General features: G+C 35.6%; 1 protein-coding gene across 2 annotated transcripts; it reads left to right on the top strand.

The window, feature by feature from the left end:
• Positions 1–2,471: 2,471 nt before the first annotated feature.
• On the top strand, positions 2,472–20,079 carry si:dkeyp-97a10.2 (uncharacterized). 2 transcript variants are annotated; one of them, XM_022686855.2, is made up of 6 exons: positions 2,472–2,629; positions 3,791–3,854; positions 8,472–8,810; positions 10,425–10,661; positions 12,684–12,780; positions 15,613–20,079. In XM_022686855.2, exons 2-6 carry the CDS (start codon positions 3,791–3,793, stop codon positions 15,719–15,721), a joined length of 846 nt encoding a protein of 281 aa, XP_022542576.1. In that variant the 5' UTR covers positions 2,472–2,629; the 3' UTR covers positions 15,722–20,079. The 2 variants fall into 2 exon arrangements, with proteins under 2 accessions (XP_022542576.1, XP_049323630.1); XM_049467673.1 differs by having other exon boundaries at positions 2,472–2,638.
• The last annotated feature ends 2,256 nt before the right edge of the window (positions 20,080–22,335 follow it).

Here is a 22,335-nt window from a genome sequence, read left to right as displayed (position 1 = left end):
ATTTTTATTCTTGCTCCAGAAAATGCTGCCCCCTTGTGTTAAGGTTGCGTAGTGGATAAAGACTTTTTCACTTTCACTTTGTCATTGATGGGCAATCCAGTGCACTACTTATGATATAATTAGTGTAAATGCCAGTGTTTTAAATAAAATAAAAAAAAAAATAGTTTTTTTTTTTTATTTTTATCGGCACTGTACATCGACAATGAAATGAAAAGCAATACTTTTAACACAACCATTGTTAAACATCATTAAAAAGCAAGCAGATGAAGGTGTAAATTAATTGCCAGTAATCCAGACTATAAAAGAACACATAATGAATCGTGTTAAAAGTCAACTTAAAAGTGAAGCATTTTATCTTGGGAGCTGTTAACTTGTGGTTTCTGAGCCAAGTAACTCTAATGAACTAATCCTGTACAACAGAGGAAACTCATGCTCTTCCTTTTTTACTGGGACCGTCCTGATGAGTGCCAGTTCCATCATTACAATGTTTTGGTCTATGGTCTATGTGATGACTACACTTAAGGATACTTTCAAAGTTCTTGAAATTCCTCTTTTAGCATTGACTGATCTTAATTTTTTTTCTTTATTTAGTTGAGTAGTTGTTGCTTCTCATAATCTGGATTAGAACATTACTCAAATATTCTCTATTCACTGTATACCTGTAACTCTACCTCTTCACTACTTTACTTTAACTGATGCTCTCAAACACTTTATTAAGAGACAAGAAATTCAAGTAATTAACTCTTGATGAGTTCAGCACAGCTGTTAACTGAAATTAGCCTGAATTCCAGGTGACTCTACCTCATAAAACCGACTTAGAAAATCCAGCCAAGATGTGCGAAACTGTCACTAAGAATGTAAAATGTAAATCATTTTCAGGTTTTTCTGATTAATTCCACCACTGGCTGTTTAAACGTTTACTTATTTGGTGACAATAGTGACGTTTATCATTAAAATTAATTTTACAAAATGACTGTAATTGACCACCAAGCCACACATTGTTATTAATCATGATATACCTTCTAAAATATATTATTTAATTTAGATATATTTGTTTCACAGTTCAATAACACTGTGAAGGCAGAAGGTAGGATTTGTCTGAAAATCAGAGGTAAGTACTGTAAATAAAAAGAAAATGTAAATAATAAACAGTGCATACTAATAATGGACAATATATGAATAATAAAAAAACAACACATAAAGACTATGACAGAAGATTTGCCAATACAATTAAGATGTTAGGGTAATTTTAGCCAATCAGAAAGCAGGGACGGAATGTGTCTGAAACAGGTGGGTTAGGTAAAGTAAAATAAATATACACTGTAAAAAAAAAAAAAATCATAAAAAAAAGGAAAGAAAACATTATATTAGATGAAATATTACATTTTAGCCTCAATTGGTCTGTATATAAAAAATACTGTGTAAAAATGGAAGAACACATACAGATGCATCTCAAAAAATGAAGGCAACAAGAGCTTCTAGCCAATCCATGTTCAGATTTTGGGGTACTGTTGGCCAATCAGAGAGCAGGAGGCGGGATTTGTATGAAAACGGGTGTTAAAAAAAATTGTGTAACGTAGAAATACTTAAATAAATAAAAAGCAACACATGATGGCAGTAAAACCCAGAACCATTGCGCAATGCTAACTCAGGCGTGTGGACAATGATGACCAATCAGAGCGCAGGAGGCGGGTTTGGTCTAAAAACTGACGGTAAAATAAGGCGGCGGCAAATTAACCCAAAAACTGCTAGACAATACTAGCTTTAATGTTCGGCTAACGTCAACCAATCAAAATGATTTTTCTTAAAATAGTGGTGAAATTATATAATATAAAGCAAATACAAAAAAACAACATATCATATTAAAAATAGAAGAATCCAGAGCTGAACTACTCAATTCACAAGTAAATTATGGGAAAATAAATAAATAAATAAAAAACACGGTATCCGGCAGATACCTGAAACTAGTAACTGTATTAATGCATGTCAAGTTTTATTTGGTTAATAATGATTTTTTAAGCATTTATAACCCAAAAAATAACCATTTATAAGGTAGTCTTATTTTAAAGTTATATTTTTACTCTGTAAAAAAGGATGAAAAATATGAAAATCTACTATCAGGTTCATTATCTGGAAAATGTCGATAAACAAAAGACTAAAAGGTGAAATAAAATAAATAAAACATAAAATAAAACAAATAAAAGCATAAAATACATAAAGGATTATATGACAAAAGCATTAGAAAAACAAATAAAATTCATTGATTAATTAATAAAAAGGTAATAAATAAAATAAAAGGTGTTTGTCTATCACTCAAAATCTTAATAAAATACATTTAAAATTGTGGTTGGAAAAGGAAAAAAAAACCAGAACTATTATCCAATCCTATCTTAGCTGTTGGACACTGTTATCCAATCAGAGAGCAGTAGGCGGGGCTTGTGTGAAAACAGATGGTGAAACAGTGAACTCTGATCTGGTGAGTGTGATAAACAGAGCGCAGCTCCGCCCGCAGAGCTCAGATTACTGCAGCTGAGTCTCAGAGAGGAGGATCTGCTCTGGTCATGTTAACCTGACTGACTGAAGATCTTCCACCCATTCCTGATCCTGACCACAGTCCGACCTCCAGCAGGTACAGCAGGTACAGGTGCTCCAACAGGTGCTTCAGAAACTGCAGGAGCTGCGGAACACTCTTACTGGATCACTACAGTTACAGATACATTTATAATTTAGTGACTCCAGTGAGCTGGAATTCACTACAGGAAACTCTAAAGCTGGAGTCACTAAATTATTTTTTAAACTTTTCATTCTAATTCTAACCACCTTCAAACAGCCTGTTACTGTTTCAGCTTTATCTTTCGGCCTTTTTACTTTTTATTTAATCCTTTTATTTATTTTTTATTTATTTTATTTATTCTGTCCTTTTATTTATTTTATTTTTTAGTATACTTATTTCATTCTTTTATTTATATATTTTATTTTCAAGGTTGTTTTTTATTTATTTCATCCTTTTACCTCTTGGCGTTTTAACCTTTTAATTACATTTATTTTGTGGCCTTTTTATTTTATTTATTTTATGTTTAATTATTTCGTCCGTTCATTTGTTTCATTTTACGTTTTATTTGTTTGATTTATTTCGTTCATTTATTTAATTTATGTTTTGGCCTTTTAGCTTTTTAATTATTTTACTTATTTTGTCATTTTATTGTTTATATTTACTTTTTTTTACTTTTTCATTTGTTTTACATATTTAATCATTTTTATTTATTTTATTTTATTTTTTAATTAAGTTTAATTTAATGTAATGTTTTATTTATTTCATCATTTTATTACTTTTATTTTCAGTTTTACTATTTGACCTTTTTAACATTTAATTTATTTTATTATTTTGTCATTTTATTTTTTTATATTCTTTTTTTCATCACTACCATTTACTTTCTTTATAATCTTAGTGTTATTATTGGCTATTTTATTTTGTGTGTCTTCTATTTTTTTACTTTTCTGATTATTTAGCTCTTTAATTAAGTGCTTTAAATGTCAGCCTGCTAATTTATCCCATCCTTTTATTCCAGTTAACTTAATGGTTTGTTTTTCTAAGGCTTTTTCCATATAATATTTAATTGTTTTGTTTATGAAGTTCCTTATTTGTTGCTTAACCTAATTAAATAGTTGATTTTTTTTTTTTAATCCCTTTAAGTTGTAAATGCTTGACTGCATTGAAAATGAGGGTCACCCGCTATATATTTAGTGAATGATTGATATAATGTAGTGGATTTCTGTGTTCTTGTTGCAGATGGTGGAAATGGGACTTTTGGAACTACAGTGGTTTTGGCTGGGCCTCGTTTTTCAGCTCTGTGGTGAGTGAGATTATCTCTATTCACACTGTATCTAAAAACTTCTTTTTAAGGTGTTTTCTTGTTAGATGATGTCAGCTGAAAGTCATTCTCATTATATTCTAATCCTGATATATGTATGTCCATATATCAGTTTTTACATAGGTATTAATTTACTTCTTTTATAATACTGTAAGGAACACTAAAAATACTTAAATTTTCCCAAAAATTGACAGTGCGCCTTTTAATCTGGTGCTTCTTATGTATAAATTTTATCAGTCAGGTATTAAGGAGCAGTAAATTCACTTTGCTGAAGTACAGAGTTATACAGGAGTTTCAGTGAAGGTTCTCCAGCACTAAGGCTGGGTGCAGCAGCATTAGCATTAGCCGCTAATGCTGCTCACCCAGCCCTAATGCTGGAGAAACTTCACTGAAAACTCATCTTTAGACAAAATATTGTAAATCTAAGCTTACTGTAAATAAACTGAAGAGCTTTACTCACCCAAATAAACCGTTTTCAGGAGAGAAATCTGTGTAGATTAACATCCAAAGATTGTTTTACTTTAAAATATATACATATTTTTTTAAGAATGACAATTTAGCTTACTTAGCATCCTTACTATTGTCGCTTAATGGGTCTTATTATCCGGTGCACCTTATAGTCTGAAAAATACCGACTAAAATATCTAATCTAATCTAGTCTAATCAATCAGTCGATTACTTGCTTATTCATAACAAATTAGTTAATTTTATGCATTTTTATATATACATTTATTTACACCTTTTTAAAGCACAAGACACCCTTTAATTGGTGGAGATTTCATGACAAATGGATCGATAGACTTGCAGAAAATAGAATAAAACCTTGATAAATTAAGTCTAATCTAATTAAGTCTAATTAAATCTAATTAATCCTTACTTATAAAGCCATAATGTATATATTTTTAAGATGGTATGTTTTTAAAGGGTCCTATGTTCTAGCTGAATTTACAGTGGAAGCCTTTTTGGTGCTGTATGGAACTGAAATGTAAGCAGACAGTTTCCATACTGGTGTGAAAAAGGGAAGTTTTATGCTGATTTGTGCTCTCAAGAATGTGTCAATATCTGAGTCATAACAGTAGAGCACAGATCTGTAATATGAGTAGGCCTGAAGATGTTTCTGAGCATAGTTTTCTCAGAGTCTTCATGAGGTAGAGTCACCTGGAATAGTTTAGTTTTATCAGAGTCTTCATGAGGTAGAGTCACCTGGAATAGTTTAGTTTATCAGAGTCTTCATGAGGTAGAATCACCTGGAATAGTTTAGTTTTATCAGAGTCTTCATGAGGTAGAGTCACCTGGAATAGTTTAGTTTATCAGAGTCTTCATAAGGTAGAATCACCTGGAATAGTTTAGTTTTATCAGAGTCTTCATGAGGTAGAGTCACCTGGAATAGTTTAGTTTTATCAGAGTCTTCATGAGGTAGAGTCACCTGGAATAGTTTAGTTTTATCAGAGTCTTCATGAGGTAGAATAACCTGGAATAGTTTAGTTTTATCAGAGTCTTCATGAGGTAGAGTCACCTGGAATAGTTTAGTTTATCAGAGTCTTCATGAGGTAGAGTCACCTGGAATAGTTTAGTTTTATCAGAGTCTTCATGAGGTAGAGTCACCTGGAATAGTTTAGTTTCTCAGAGTCTTCATGAGGTAGAATCACCTGGAATAGTTTAGTTTCTCAGAGTCTTCATGAGGTAGAATCACCTGGAATAGTTTAGTTTTCTCAGAGTCTTCATGAGGTAGAGTCACCTGGAATAGTTTAGTTTATCAGAGTCTTCATGAGGTAGAATCACCTGGAATGGTTTAGTTTATCAGAGTCTTCATGAGGTAGAGTCACCTGGAATAGTTTAGTTTTATCAGAGTCTTCATGAGGTAGAGTCACCTGGAATGGTTTAGTTTTATCAGAGTCTTCATGAGGTAGAATCACCTGGAATGGTTTAGTTTTATCAGAGTCTTCATGAGGTAGAATCACCTGGAATAGTTTAGTTTTCTCAGAGTCTTCATGAGGTAGAGTCAGAACAAAGAAAAGACCAAGCAGAGCTGAAGACAATAAGACAAAAATACACAGAACTCAATAAACAAGAAACACGTGGGATAGATAACAAAGGGGTGGACAGGCAACACTCAGCTCAAGGGCATGCCATGGGCAGTAAGAGAAGGGCAGGAAACCAAAATATAAACAAATACACACATGAAACAAAGTGATACACATATTTCACACAGCACATAGAATAACTATTGTTACAGATGATCAGTCAGATAGCATACGCTCTAATTTAAGAACTTTATTATATTCCTGTAGAATAGGAATAGTTCTCAGCTATTTTCCTATTGTTACTTTTCATAGCAATGCTCAGCTGTGGAGGGAGTTTTTAACTTTAAGTCGTATTTATTATGAAAGCCTGTGAAAGGTCATTCTGTTAGCACAGTCCAGTTTATTGTGGTGTAAACAATGAACTGTAAGATAGCCATCTGTTTCCCTCACGCTCTGGATTCAGTTCATTTAGGCCTCCCTAACACTGTACAACTCTGGGAATAGCTGTATACTGTATACAGTACGTCAGTATATCAGTATTTCATTGCTTGTTCCTCATTTTGTCCAAATTTAAGGGTATTAAAAAAAGAGTTTATCCTGTTTTTGTTGGAGTAACTGTATCTACTCTCCAAAAAAAGGCTGTCCAAACTAGATTTTGGAGCATGGCTTAAAAATCACTTAAAATGATGGGTTTCTTTGATTTGACCAAATTAAAAACCTCTGGAATATAATCAAGAGGAAGATGGATGATCACAAGCCATCAAACCAAACTGAACTGCTTAATTTTTTGCACCAGGAGTGTAAAGCATGAAGTTATCCAAAAGCAGTGTGTAAGACTGGTGGAGGAGAACATGATGCCAAGATGCATGAAAAAAAATGTGATTAAAAAACACCAGGGTTATTCCACCAAATATTGATTTCTGAACTTTTAAAACTTTATGAATATGAACTTGTTTTCATTGCATTATTTGAGGTCTGAAAGTTCTGCGTCTTGAATACATTAACTGAATGCTTCAGCTGAATACAACCACCAGGAGGGTGAAGACTAGCACATGCCTCCTCTGATACATGTGAAGTCAGACTCCGCCTCTTTTTGAACTGCTGCTGATGCACCATTACTGAGTAGCATCACAACGCTAACGCTCGGAGGAAAGCGCAGCGACTCGGTTCTGATACATCAGCTCACAGACGCAGCCTTGTGCTGATCGACATCACCCTTTGAAGTGATGAGAGGAAAGAGCGCCATCTACTGTACCCACCCAGAGAGAACTAGACAAATTCTGCTCTCTCAGGGCTCCAGCAGCTGATGGCAAGCTAAATAAACAACAGGATTTGAACCGCCAGTCTCCTGACCATAGTGGCAGTATTTAGGCTTCTGGACCACTCAGAGGTCAACGTTACCAGTTAGATGATTACAAGCCTTATGAAAACTTTAAAAATAGCATTTTTAAACTTAAAATTAAACATTGACACAAGGGATGTCGCCCCCAGAATGGTTAAAATCGTTAAATAAAATCTCGACAGATTAAAAGTTCTAAGACTGTCAACTGTAACATGCAGTTGCTAATTTGGTAACACTTTACATTAAGTGTTGACTAACCTGAATTAATGCATTAGTTACTATGAATAAGAAATAATAGGTAAAACATAAACAATGCTTAGGTAATGTTAATTAATTAATTAATGTTACTTTCACATTACAAGTGAATCATTTGTTAAGATGTACAATAAATCATATACTTTATTATCATATACTTTACTAATGTTAGGTAAACAAGTAACAACTGCATTAGTTCATCTTCTTGTCATTTGCTTGTGTGCTTCAGTTATGCGTTCTGTAATCGCTATATATTTATTAAGTAAATTAAGTTAGTCTGGATGGTGCTTATGCTTCATTTCATCATATATATATATATAAATATAAACCACGATTAACCAATAATGCCTTTTTAAGCATTATTAACATCTGGTAAACATTACTAAGCACATATACAAAGTGAAAGTGAAATAATTCTAATCCATGTAGAGATGTATTGCCAACAGACGTCAAAATATAAAGTATATAATATTATATTAGTTAACTGACACCAGTAAATAAATCAAGTAACTGGCTACCACTGCGTAAGTGTTATCACAGCCAAATATATTTAGAACTAATATTTAATTATTAAATATTTAACAATTAATGTATGCAGAGCTGCAGCATATAAGCAAATGACAAGAAGATTAACTAATGCAGTTTTTACTTGTTTAATTAACATTAGTTAACATTATTAACGAAGTGATGATTTATTGTTTATCTTAACAATATGCTTTACTTCTAATGTTAGTCCATGTACACATTAATTAAACATTAATTAATGCTGTTGTTCCGTGTTTGACTCACATTACCTAAGCTTTGTTAATATTGTATTACGTCATGTCTTATTAATGGTAACTAATGCATTGATTCATGTTAGTTAGTCAACATTTAATGAAAAGTGTTAATGTAATTTTTACATACTGAAAACTTTTAGCTGCTTTTAGCTGCAGTGTTAATGATGAACTGTGTTTGTTCTCCTGCTGTTTCTCGCAGTTCTGCAGAGTTCCTCTCTTTCCGTTCGTTTCCTGAACCAGCAGCCCGTCTACGTGGTCAGCGGCCAGATCCTGATCCTGCAGGTCCAGATAGACCTGGACTCTCCAGACGACTCCATCACTAAAGTGATATGGGAGCATCAGGCCAAGAGGAATTCTGGGAAGACTGTAGTGGCTGAATATCCCACTAAGAGCTCTGGTGGTCGGGTGGCTGTAGAAAAAGGCGGAGCCGTGATGAAGCTGAGCAACTACCAGAGAACAGACAGCGGGGAGTACACCGTAACCGCCTCCGACAGACGGGGGAACCAGAAATCAGCAACCTGCACCGTCCACGAGTACGGTACGAGAAAATCAGACCCCTCTCAGTGCTTTTCAAAACCTTATTTTATATACACTTAATTATTGAATGAATAGTGAAGTGATCCAGACTATGTAAAGCTCTGGAAAAACCAAGAGACTACTTCAGTTTCTGAATCAGTTTCTCTGATTTTGCTATTTATAGGTTTATGTTTGAGTAAAATGAACATTGGTGTTTTATTCTTTACTACAGACAACATTTATCCCAAATTCAAAATAAAAATATTGTAGTTTAGAGCATTTATTTGCAGAAAATGAGAAATGGCTGAAAAAACAAAAAAAAAAAGAGTTTTCAGACCTCAAATAATGCAAAGAAAACAAGTTCATATTCATAAAGTTTTAAGAGTTCAGAAATCAATATTTGGTGGAATAACCCTGGTGGTTTTTAATCACAGTTTTCATGCATCTTGGCATCATGTTCTCCTCCACCAGTCTTACACACTGCTTTTGGATAACTTTATGCTTTACACGCCTGGTGCAAAAATTCAAGCAGTTCAGTTTGGTTTGATGGCTTGTGATCATCCATCTTCCTCTTGATTATAATCCAGAGATTTTCAATTTGGTAAAATCAAAGAAACTCATCATTTTTAAGTGGTATCTTATTTTTTTCCAAAGCTGTATTTTTTTCTGGTAGCACGAGCCTGTGATCCATCTCTACAAAAAACTGTCTATTTGACAGTAATTTATCTGCATATCAACAGCGATTTCTAAAAGTGAATTTACAGTAAATGTATTTTACAGTTAATTTCTTTAAAAATGCAGCTAAAAGATTATAAATGACGTGATGCATTTTAAGAAATTGTCTATTATTGTCACTGTCAAGATTCTGGAGAAACATTTTCCAGCGATACTGTATATTTACTGTAAAAAAAAAAAAAAAACACTGGATTTAAGTTAACTTAATTTAGATTTCCTAACATGTATTCTCAGACATATTCTCCTGATCATGAAGGGGTTTTGCAATAATGCGATTTGAGCTCCTAAGTCTGGTAATAAGCAGGCAGTTAGACAGTCACACCACCGTTAAGAGTGTCAGAGAAGGAAACGTTTATTTAGAATTGGAATTTTGTTTTAGGATTCATGAAGTGACAAGGTGTTTGGGAGATGGTCTGAGAAATATTTGAGCCACATGTTATAGCAGTGTGAACGCATCACATTCAACAACTGAAACACCAATAATTTTGCATATTCTGGTCAACAGAGCGATCTGATAACATTCTGACTATCCAGCGATACATTTTTTAACCAAATGTAAAAACATGGTTAAATTCCAATCAGAAAAATAAAGTGAACTGGTGTAAACAGGGTCCTAGTTATACCTACATCATTAATAACAGAAACTAATGCCTTATCGATACTTAAACACTGCTAATATTTAATAATTTCATTAAAGTACGTAAAATATTGGTCATTTTGTGGGCAAAGCCTGAAAAACTAAATTAGATGGTCTTTTCTGAGCTTAAATCACTGCTTTAGTGCTTTAAATCCAGTAATACGTACAGTACAATGGTCTCAGGAAGGGTTAAATGAGTTCTTTTTGAGTTCCTATTGACTCCCATTGTTCCCATTGTCACTTGATTGATCTTGTCTGTCTCAGAGGCTGTTCATCACGTGTCGGTGATGGTGAACGTGTCTCACGCCGTGCTGCACTGCCGCGAGGCGTGGGGAACCGATCCCACGTTCAGCTGGTTCCATGAACAGGCCGCCGTGACCCAGGCTGTGGGTAAAGTGCTGGACAGTGGGAGTACTCTTCATCTCTCTATCCCACTCTGTGGACACTTCACCTGTGTGGTGTCCAACAAGCTGGGCCACAGCTCCGCCACCTACACTGCAGGTACAGCACTTTATTTATATATATATATATATATATATATATATATATATATATATATATATATATATATATATATATAAATCTTAGTATATATAACTCATATCTTATGTGTACTGTATTTTTTGCACTATAAGGAGCACTGGATTATAAGGCACATTATGCGACACTAGTAAGGAACAGGGGTGTTGCCATGTTTTCCTTCTAATTCAGCAGCTCTCACCTCTGAGAGGCGAGACCTGTAAAGCTAAGCTTGGCTAGATAAACAAAACTGTAATTCTTTAAAAAAAAAACATTTTCTATTAGAGTTAAACGAGTGCTGGATGTTAATCTACACAGATTTCTCTCCTGAAAACTGTTTATTTGGGTGAGTTAACTGCTTCCCCATATTTACAGTCAGCTTAGATTTACAGACTTTCACTAAGGCTGGGTGCAACATCATTAGCATTAGCAGCTAACTGCTAGTGCTAGTCATGGTTAGCGGTTAATGCCACCCAACAGTCGTGTTTTAACTTGGTAAACACACAGACTACAGATATGCTCGCCTATGAACAGTGAAAGAGCTAGTGCTTAACACAGTTATAAGATAATGCTAATGCTGCCCCAGCAGTGCTAGATGGGGTTAGTAGCATTCTACAGGCTGGTATACTCACCTCTGAACAGTGAAAGAGCTAGCATGTAGCACTATTAGCGGTTAATGCTAATGCTGCTCCAGCAGTGCAAGATTGGGTTAGCAGCATACTACAGGCAGGCTCTTAACATTGAAAGAGCTAGCACCTAGCAGAGTTAGCAGATAATGCTAATGTTGCTCCAGCAGTGCTAGCCGGGATTAGCAGCAGGCTACAGGCCAATAATACAGTCCTCTGAACCACAAAAGAGCTAGTGTGTAGCACTATTACAGCTAATGCTAATGCTCCTCTATGGCATGGACCTGTCATGATAAAAAAATTGCAAGCGATTTGTTGTCCCAGAAATTATTGCGACAAATGATATTGCTGGCATTTTAAGACCATTAAATGGCATTAATATAATAAAAACATAAAATCATAACAAAGGTATTACATTCTTTTAAAGACAGTAAACGTTCCATTTCTGTTCACAGGAAAATATATATGTATATATTTATATATAACACACATTGTGAAGTGCAAAGGCAGGAAAACCGTGGGTCCCCAGTCTGGGGGGAAGGTGCAGCGCCGGTCTGTCCCAGCTGGCCCACGTTGGACCGGCATAAAGTCCCTACCTCAGCCTTCACTCATGCGATAGGTTGATGTTAAGAGAAAGGCCGAGGCAACACGAACCTAAGACACTAAAGTTAAGCTACTAAAGCCTCTACCAAGGCCGTTACTGTTTCTTTAAGTTTGTTTTATGGTGTTGATGGAGGGCATTTTTCTAATAAAGGTACTTTTTGAGTTGATTCACTCCCTGTGACTGTGTCTCTCTGTGTTTCCGCACTACCGGGTCACGGTGGCCACGCCCACAGTCACAGTATTTGTGCATTTGTGCACTGTACAATGGACGATATTAAACGAGTATTAAAATAATTGAGGTTGTGTCGATTAATTGAACGATAAGTCGATAATGTAATTATTGTGACAGGCCTTCTGCTTCAGCAGTGCTAGCTGGGGTTAGCAGCAGGCTACAGGCCGATAATACTCACCTCTGAGCGGTGAAAGAGCTAGCGCTTAGCGCGGTTAGCAGCTAATGCTAATAATGCTCCAGTCTTAGTGCTGGAGAACTAAACTTAAACTCCTGTATAACTCTGTACTTCAGCAGAGTGACTTTACTGCTCCTTAATACCTGACTGATAGAATTCATACATAAGGAGCACCAGATTATAAGGAGCTCTGATGATTTTTGGGGAAATTAAAGGATTTTAAATGCACCTTATAGTGCCAAAAATACAGTATTCTTGACTGTAGCCCAATATAACATGCTAACTGATACCAGAAACTCAACAGAAGAACAGTTTGTCTTTAATTGAATGGTTTACCCAATACTCAAGTGTTTGATTGTGTGTTCCAGAGCCCTGTGAGAAGAGTAATGGAGGTACAGCTGTAGCCGTTGTGTGTCTCCTGCTTCTGCTGCTGCTGGCTGGAGTTCTGGGCTTCCTGTACTGGAGGTATAGTAGCACACACCCTCAAGACAAAAGCCAAGAAGATCCACATGATACGGAGCACCACCTTATAACAGTGAACACCCAAAAATCCCTGTAAACAAGGAGACGGTCTCCTAAACAAAGCCTGTTATTCTCAGATGTGTCAGATGGTCAGGAGAAAGCTGGTGTGTTCCAGAGTGTTACATCCTTCCAGATGTTAAAAACTATTGTTTTGTTCAAATATTGAACCTTTATTTCAAAAACACGAATGATCAAAACTTCTTTGTTCTTTGTCTAAATCAAATTAAATTTCTTGTGTGAAACATATTATATTTTTCACAAAGTATTTTGAACGTTCCCAGCTCAACAAGCACTACCACTGTAAAAGTAACATTCCCAAAACTATAAATTAAAAATAAATTAGTTAAAATAAATAAATAATACTTTTGAAAAACGTCCAGAAAACTTGACAGATTGAGCGTTCCAAACTGAACTAACCAAAAACTTGGTTCAACACTTGCATTATACACGACTTCTATATGTGTAGCTCAACAAATATGACTTTTAGTCTCCAATTTTTAATGATTTATTGTTCCTTTTAACTAGGGGTGGGCGATATGGCCCCAAAATAATATCACGATATTTCATGGTATATTTGCGATAACGATACTCTTGGCGATATGACAAAACACTGATTTTTTTTCTTTTTGTTCAAGAATACACTACTGCACAATAGACCACTGCAGTCGTGTCATCATTTTGTAGTCTGCGCCATGTTGTTTTTGCCCATATTTGGGGCTCCTTTGGGGTTCCGTGTCTAAGCGGTTCAAGTCAATACGGGATTTGAATGGACTTTTCAAAAACTGGCCTCTGTCACATTCTGTGGTAAATAAATATGTTCAGAACCCTGTACGTTTTATTCTGTGTACATTTACCTCCTAAATATCACTGGATCCTCTGAATTTCGAGATCGTTTAAGGGGAGTAATCAGAAAAATGCTAATTTTAAGCTAATGCTTAACTGACGTCACAGCACAGCGGCTGGAAATGACCCCGGACTGGATTCTGCACAACACCAGTGAACTCCCATTAGAAAGCGTTATGGATTATTGTGCTTTTTCACAGAGGATCATTAAAGCATTTAAACAGGTGAAAACTCTTTCAGTAATGTTGAGCAGTGTGATGTTGAGCAGTGTAGTCTGTGTTAGAGCTTTAAAAAGCAGATAATTCGAGAAAATGGCTCTCAGTTTAGCAGCTCTTCTCTGCAGGTTTAGTATTTAATTACGGTCATTAGTTTATACTAGTTACAACACCTGACCCAAATAATCAACTAATCAACTAACTTCCTGCCCTCACTAAGGCGACAACCAACCAGAAACACCCATTTATTTCACTGCATAATAAAGAGGGTAAATGTTAAAACGTGTTACAGATGGTTCTGGAGTGTCACTGACCTGTTTTAGTGATTTTATGCTGTGAGACTCTCAGCTCTCCTCAGTGAGGGCAGTTAGTTCATTATTTGGATCAGCTGTGTGTAAAATGCTCCTAATTTACGGCCGGAGTTCTCTGGTGTTGCGCCGAAAACAGTCCCCTGCTAATCTCTGGAGCTGCGCCGGGAGGTCAGTTCACTCCGCTGTAGCATTAGCTTAAAGTTAGCATTTTTCTCATTACGACCCTTAAGTGATCTCGTGATTCAGAGGATCCAGTGATGTTCAGGAGTAAAATGTACACAGAATAAAACGTACAGGGATCATATTTCAAGATTTAATATCGTTCACGATATTCAAAAATGTTGGCGATATATCGCGTGCGATATGATATGGCACACCCCTATTTCTAACATTATGGAAGCGTTAAAAGTAACATTCCCAAAACTAAAAATTAAAACACTGACACATGTAACATTACAACTAGGGGTGGGCGATATGGCTCTAAAGTAATATCACGATATTTCATAGTATTTTCACGATAACGATACTTTTGGCGATATGACAAAAAAACTGAATTAGAAAAATGATTTAGAATTTTATTATTGTATGCAATATGAAATGATATGGCTAACTGAGATATATAAAAAAAGAATTTTATCAGATTTGTAACAGAAGTCAATGATCCAGAATGACATGATGCTAATAATAATGCTCTCATAATATCTCCATATATCCAGGATAACTGGACAGATATAATCTCTATAGTCTCTAGTAGATATATAATGGGAAATGAGAACAGTGTGAATGTTTCTTTTGCTAAAAACAGCAAAAAAGTAAAACCCTGATGTGATAATTAGGGTGGGTGATATGGCACCATATTTCAGTGTATAATATTGTTGTCTAGAAAACTCTTTTCACACTTATATAGGCATTATACACGCCTTTTGTAGGTGTAGCTCAATAAATATAACTTTTAGTCTCTATTTTTAATGATTTATTGTTACTTTTAAATTATTTTTTTAACTCTTCTTCACGAATAGCACTGCAATCCTGCAATTCTTTCTTAATGCAACTATTTCTGCCAGAGACTTTTTTTTTTTTTTTTTGATAATGATGAGTTTATATCCACACACACACACACATCCCTGGTTCTTAACCTCCCTAACATGCGAGGCGGTGTGAAGTGTGAGGTGTTGAAATGATGAAATCCCTGAAATGAGTTTTCGCAGGGCGGGAGCTCTGCTGTCTCGCTGTCGTAAATCTACAGACTGCCTTTATTTCCTGCAGAACCTCCCAAAGAACCCGGGATCTAACGCAGGAAACTCAAAGCCTGCGGTCTGTGGGGAAACACCTGTGCGCTGTGGCAGATTTTAGGTTAAAAATGCTGGAAATTTCCTTTAAACTCCGACTCTTCCTTCTGTTCCCAGGAGACGCAGCGGCACAAACGACTGGCGCCGACTCGTGTCTTCAGAAGATCCAGCAAACAGAGCTGAACCCGCGTATCTCTGCGACGTCGGAAGGGAGGAGGACGTGTGATTCCCCTGAGAGAGAGAGTCTTCTCTCTCTGCAGCACTGTGACCTCAAACGCTAGCTCTGCTAACAGCTAACAGCACATGAACTCCAGCCTCCAGCGGGGGAGGGTTAGCGTCTTCAGCTGATCTTACACAAGCGATAAACAACCACAACAGCACACTGTAGCCTTACTGTACTGTAGCATTTCGGCTAAAGTCCTCCGCTCACGTGCTGTGAAGAAGGGAAGGAAGCTGATGGTTAGCCACTGTTTGAAGCTTTTAAAGAAGGAACACTTGCACTGTTGTTGGTTTTCTCTCAGGTGGTTTTAGATTTAGAAATACTGTCTGTGACTCGGAGCTGTTTAAGAGTACCGGTATTATCAGAATACTGTGCCTTTTAGTGTTCCTTAACTAAAAAAAATAAATAAATACTGGTTATTTATAAAATATTTATAAAATTTGTAAGTCATATTTTCCCAGCTAATGTTATGGAAAAACCTTAAAAGTAACATTCCCAAAACTAAAAATTAGTTGCAAGAACATTACCAGAACGTTTAAAATGTTAAATAAACCTGTTCTAAGAACATCCAAAAAGAAAATGGGCGATTTTAGTTCTTTCATCTGTTTCGATTTTAATTACCGTATTTTTCGGACTATAAGGCGCACTTAAAACCTTTTAATTTTCACAAAAATTGACAGTGCGTCTTATAATACGGTGCGCCTTTTGTATGGATTTTACTCGTCAGGTTGTAAGGAGCAGTAAACACACACTCCGTGCAGCGTTATAGAGAGTTTCAGTGCTATACAGAGTCCAGAGCCGTGCAGCTCCGAGGCTGAGCAGCAATAGCATTAGCTAGATGCTAACCGCTAAGCTAGCTAGCTTATTCACTGAGATCAGTATTATCTAAATTTTACTCGTCAGGTTGTAAGGAGCAGTAAACACACACTCCGTGCAGCGTTATACAGAGTTTCAGTGCTATACAGAGTCCAGAGCCGTGCAGCTCCGAGGCTGGAGCAGCAATAGCATTAGCTAGCTAATTCACTGTTCAGAGATCAGTATTATCTAAATTATCTAAAGTAAACACACACTCCGTGCAGAGCCGTGCAGCTCCGTGGCTGGAGCAGCAATAGCATTAGCTAGATGCTAACCGCTAAGCTAGCTAGCTTTTTCACTGTTCAGAGATCAGTATTTTCTAAATTTAGCACTTTTAATACTGCTGGAGCAGTATTATTAGAGTTAGATGCTAATCGCTAAGCGTTCACCGTTCAGAGCTGAGTTATCGGCCTGTAAGTCTGTGCTAGTTTGCCTGGCTAGCATTAGCTAGATGCTAAGCGCTAACTCTCTCAGAGGTGAGTTTTATCAGCCTGTAATCTGCTTGTTTACCGTGTTAAAACAAGCTACGGGGGACGAATCGCTAGCTAATATCTCACTGTCTTACCAGAACACGCAGGATTACTCAGTGTAACGCTGTCGTTTAAGTTTGGGTTAACTTTACTAGTTTAGGTGACTAGCTAGCGTGCTAGCGGATAGCTATGCTAACGCTGGTGCAGCAAGCCTTAGTGGAAATCTGGAAATCTAAGCTTACTGTAAATAAACTGAAGCACGTTACTCACCCAAATAAACAGTTTTCAGGAGAGGAATCTGTGTAGATTAATCTCCAGCACTCGTTTGACTTTGAAAGAGCTAGATTTGTATCCCGTGGGGGAAGGGAAACATGGCGCCACCCCTGTTCACTTTGATATAGGCACCCTTTCTAGTGTCACTTAACGCGCCTTATAATGCGATGCGCCCTATGTATGGAAAAATACCAGAAAATAGGCGTTCTTTGATAGTGCGTCTTATAATACGGTGCGCCTTATAGTCCGAAAAATACGGTATTTAAACTGTTTATAATATTTTTAAGACTTCAGACTACACAAAAATCATATTTTCCCAGCTTAATCATTTACTAAAAACCTTTAAAAGTAAAAAAAAAAACAGATTTTTTATTATTTCAACTCTTTTGATTTTAAAAATTTCAACTGTTAAAAATATTTATAAGATTCAGACTACACAGAAAACCTTAAAAGGAACATTACCAGAACGCTTAAATAAACCCGTTCTAAGAACACTGTTCTATTAACAGTTTTGACTGTAAATTATTTCTATAATAAGTATCAACGACATTAACAGAAAGCTTAAAAACGTTAAATAAACCTGTTCTAAGAACATCCAAAAAAATGGCAGACTTTTATTGTCCCATAACTTTTATAAAAAAGAACATTTCTGTTAATGCTGTTTTGATTTTAATTATTTCAATTGTTTTTAATATTTGTAAGACTTTGGACTACACAGAAATCATATTTTCCCAGCATAAAGTTATGGAAAAACCTTAAAAGTAATATTCCCAACGCTAAAAATTTGTTACAGCGACATTAAACAAGGAACTTGTACTGTTATTGGTTTTAGATTTAGAAATACTGTCTGTGACTCGGAGCTGTTTAAGAGTACTGGTATTATCAGAATACTGCGCCTTTTAGTGTCTCATAACTTTAAAAAAATGACTGATTTTAATTGTTTCAACTGTTTATAATATTCATACTACACAGAAACCATATTGTTCCAGCCTAATGTTATGGAAAAACAGGTTAAATGTTAAAAGTAACATTCCCAAAGCTAATAATTTGAATGCCTAAACACGCTTAATGCTTAAATAAACTCATTGTAAGAACATTCGAAAAGAAAATGGCAGATTTTTGTTGGTCCATAACTTGAAAAACAAACAGATTTTTAATTCTTTCGACTGTTTATAATATTTATAAGACTTCAGACTACACAGAAATCATATTTCCCCAGCTTAATAATTTTCTGATGTTATGTAAAAACCTTAAAAGTAACATTCCCAAAAGTTTAAAAGAAAGAACATTCTAAGAACGTTTAAAAAGGCTGGCAGATTGAACTTTCCAAGAACTTTCAACTTTTGGTGTCCCTTAACTGTTTAAAAATTACAGATTTTTAAGTTATTTGACTGTTTAATTATACCTATAATAAGAAACATTACCAGAACATTTAAAAACATTAAATAAACCTGTTCTAAGAACATCCAAAAAATTGGCAGACTTTTGTCGTCCCATAACTTTTATAAAAAAAAGTACAGATTTTTAATTCTGTTAATGCTGTTTTGATTTTACTTATTTCAATTGTTTGTAATATTTGTAAGACTTCAGACTACACAGAAATCATATTTTTCCAGCCTTAAAAGTAACATTTGCAAAGCTAAAAATGTGTTGCAGCAACATTAATGGAATGCTTTAAAACATTAAATAAACCCGTTCTACAAACATCTAAACATCTAAATCAGGGGTGTCCAATCTTTTTTTGTTGGGGGCCAGAAGGAGAAATATATTTGAAGTCACAGGCCACAGACTCTGTAATAAACATATAATGAAATATACCACTTTAAATAATACATTTTCCTGATTATTTCATTTACACACCGTTTTACTTGACTTACTATCTTTATCTTTGACAGTGTTGTGTAAACTAAGATTTTTCAAATTGATGTTTTATTTCATGATGTCTCTTAATATTACACTCCTTAATTACGGCAACTTTTAGACTCTTTGCCCCGTTTTTCTGTGCTACAACTGAACACTCTCGGCACTTTTAGACTCTTTGGCCTGTTTTTCTGTGCTACAACTGTGCACTCTCTCTGCTTTTAGACTCTTCTGCCCGTTTTTCTGCGCTTTAACTCCACTCTCGCCGCTTTTAGACTCTTTGTTCTGTTTTTCTGCGCTTTAACTTCACTCTTGCCGCTTTTAGACTCTTTGGCCCGTTTCTGACAGCTAGCGTTCAAACTTTGAATCTCACATTATAAAAACCTGCGTAACAGCGGGCCAACTTTCATTCTATTTCTAAAATACCTCGCGGGCCGCTCCAAAAAAGGAAACGGGCCGCAAATGACCCGCGGGCCGTAGTTTGGACACCCCTGATCTAAATGTATTTCTGAAAATAGCTAAATAAATCATTGAAATTATTTTAAAACATTTTCATTTTAAAAACATTTAAATGAACCAGGCGGGACTGCAGAAATGGCAAAAAAAAACACCCCCCACATCGAATAAAACTGTATAAAATGTACCAAAAATGACTGTAAGTGAAGGTTAACATTCCTCCATATTTGTAACAATATGTTCATTCAGAGTGCATGTAGAAACTGTATTGTTACACAGTGTTTGAACAGGCTGCGACACAGAAAGGCACTTTATACTGATATTATAACGCAATAGTGTCTGTGAATGTGGACTGTACTGTACTATTCCTGTACACTTTTCTTGTTAAGCACTCATTATTGTTTTAAATATCAAGTTTTGTGTATATAAAATGTGTATAAAATATATAAAAATCAGGATTATTTTTATTTTAACTTTTTTAAAGCACTTTCACAAATAAAACATTGATAGCAAGGCTAGCCGTGAGGTATGGCGAATGATTTAGAAGTGCATTAAACCCAAGAAGAGGAAGTGCTGTTGATATCAGGCTGGGTTTTATTATCACAGCTCCTGGAACTCCCTCATTAAAAAGTACAAAGAGTGTGTTTCCCATCTACCTGACAGAGACTGAACTCAGAATAAACTCTAGAGAAGCGACGGTGCTTTTTTTAACAGGCACTGTCTGGGGTTGCATAACTATTTAGGCTCATATCAACAGCTGTACCAAAGCATGGACAAATCTTAAATTCAGTGGGATTTTTTTTTCATTATTTTAAAATGTTCTGTATTGTAGATTAATAACAAACACATCCAAACTATGAAGAAAAACATATGGAATTATTTAATAAACCAAAAAGTGTTAAACAAACCAGAATATGTTTAATATTTTACATTCTTCAAAAAGTAGCACCTCTTGTTACGGGAAAGGGTGGTGTTGGGTCCAAGTGCACAGCAAAATGGTTTTGTTTTTGCATTTATTTATTTATCTTATTTATCTTCAATTATATATATATATATATATATATATATATATATATATATATATATATATATATATATATATATATATATATATATATATTCTGGTATATTTATAATCATGTGTTTATTTGATTATTTAAGTTATTTATAAATATATTTTTATAGTATATTTTTATAGTTTGAATCAGAAACGGTGTGCATTGGAAAATGGTGGGAAAACAAAGACCTGAAGAGGTGCACAAAAAAGGCGAAAAACAGAACAAAAATGGAAATGCCACAAAATGACATGTAGAACATGAAAGACAGCTTTCAGCTTCAAATAAACCAAACTAAAACACAATCAAACTCAAAACGGACTAAGCACAGCGCACAGTCCTTTACTTTTTGCTTTCTTTTGATTTTTTTAATATATTTTTTTTATGGCTTACTTTTCAGATCACTTTGCTTATTTTGAGATCTTTTCTTCTTCTTTTTTTTACACCCGCTGTAACCAGTCACCCCTCTTTAAAGGTGCAATGAGAATGAGTGGTTTGACCGGCGGTGGCTGGTTGCCACTGTTCACCGCTGGGAATTCTGGGAATTGGAGTTTCTGGACCCAACTTCACTTATTTATCCCCTCTGTTGTCCAGCTCCCCTGCTGGTGGCCAGTGGTGCAGCACCACCCATCACACCTCTTGCTCAGATTAGACAGTTTTTCACATCTCTGCTGGATTTTCTCAGTCAGCTTTATGAGGTGGAGTCACCTGGATTCCAGGCTTTCAGTTAACAGCTGTGCTGAACTCATCAAGAGTTAATTACTTGAATTTCTTGTCTCTTAATAAAGTGTTTGAGAGCATCAGTTGTAAAGTAGTGAAGAGGTAGAGTTACAGATATACAGTGAATAGTGAATATTTGAGTAATGTTCTAATCCAGGTTATGAGAAGCAACAACTACTTAACTAATTAAAGAAAGAAACTACAAAAAAAAATGAAAATCAATCAATACGAAATATTTCAAGAACTTCTTCAAGTGCAGTCGCCGCAGAATAGACCATCAAAAACATTAGGATGAAACTGGCACTCATCAGGGCCGCCCCAGGAAAGGAAGAGCAAGAGTTTACTCTGTTGTACAGGATAAGATCATCAGAGTTACCGCCCTCAGAAACTGCAAGTTAACAGCACGTGGTTCTTTTCAATGATCTACTACATGGAACAGCCAATTATGACAGAAGTTTTAAAACCACTATAACAAAAACAGCCTTTTTCAGTTCTAATCCAGAAAGAGAATTTAGAAAATGTGTAAAACCACCCAGATACTATTAACTAAACCTCTGCTTTCTTCATCAAGCATCTTAAATTGTGAAAATCTGTTACTAATACACACAGTGAACTCTCTGTGCCCTCTCTTTATAGTAGTGTACAAAGGACCTGTGCCAACTGTGTTGCGTAATCTCCGCTGACCTCACTTTTCAGCCCGTTTACACACCAGACCCATCTACTGATCTTTACTGTCTACAGCAGTTTAGCTCCAACCATTTCGCTCCCCTGTCAGACCTCTAATTCTTCTTTTTACTGCTGAAACTGAGACTTAAGCTGCGTCCAGAAACCCCAAAAGTGTCTCCTTTTTCCTACTGATCCTCCTCCTCTCCTCCGTGACCCAGAAACTGATTTCATGGTGCCATCTTGCCGCCTGTCCGAAAAACGTAGG

This window comes from Astyanax mexicanus, chromosome 1 (assembly GCF_023375975.1).
Source record: "Astyanax mexicanus isolate ESR-SI-001 chromosome 1, AstMex3_surface, whole genome shotgun sequence".
Classification (NCBI taxonomy): Eukaryota; Metazoa; Chordata; class Actinopteri; order Characiformes; family Acestrorhamphidae; genus Astyanax; species Astyanax mexicanus.
Note: the sequence above shows the minus strand (reverse complement) of the source record. Positions and strands in the feature narration are given on the sequence as shown.

What these genes read in the sequence shown, in the direction of transcription:
- si:dkeyp-97a10.2 (XM_022686855.2), top strand. Translation starts at nt 3,791, where the DNA reads ATGGTGGAAATGGGACTTTTGGAACTACAGTGGTTTTGGCTGGGCCTC. An exon ending in CTGCACCGTCCACGAGTACG is followed by an intron (nt 8,811 to 10,424) that starts GTACGAGAAAAT and finishes TGTCTGTCTCAG; the next exon opens with AGGCTGTTCATCACGTGTCG. An exon ending in CTCCGCCACCTACACTGCAG is followed by an intron (nt 10,662 to 12,683) that starts GTACAGCACTTT and finishes TGTGTGTTCCAG; the next exon opens with AGCCCTGTGAGAAGAGTAAT.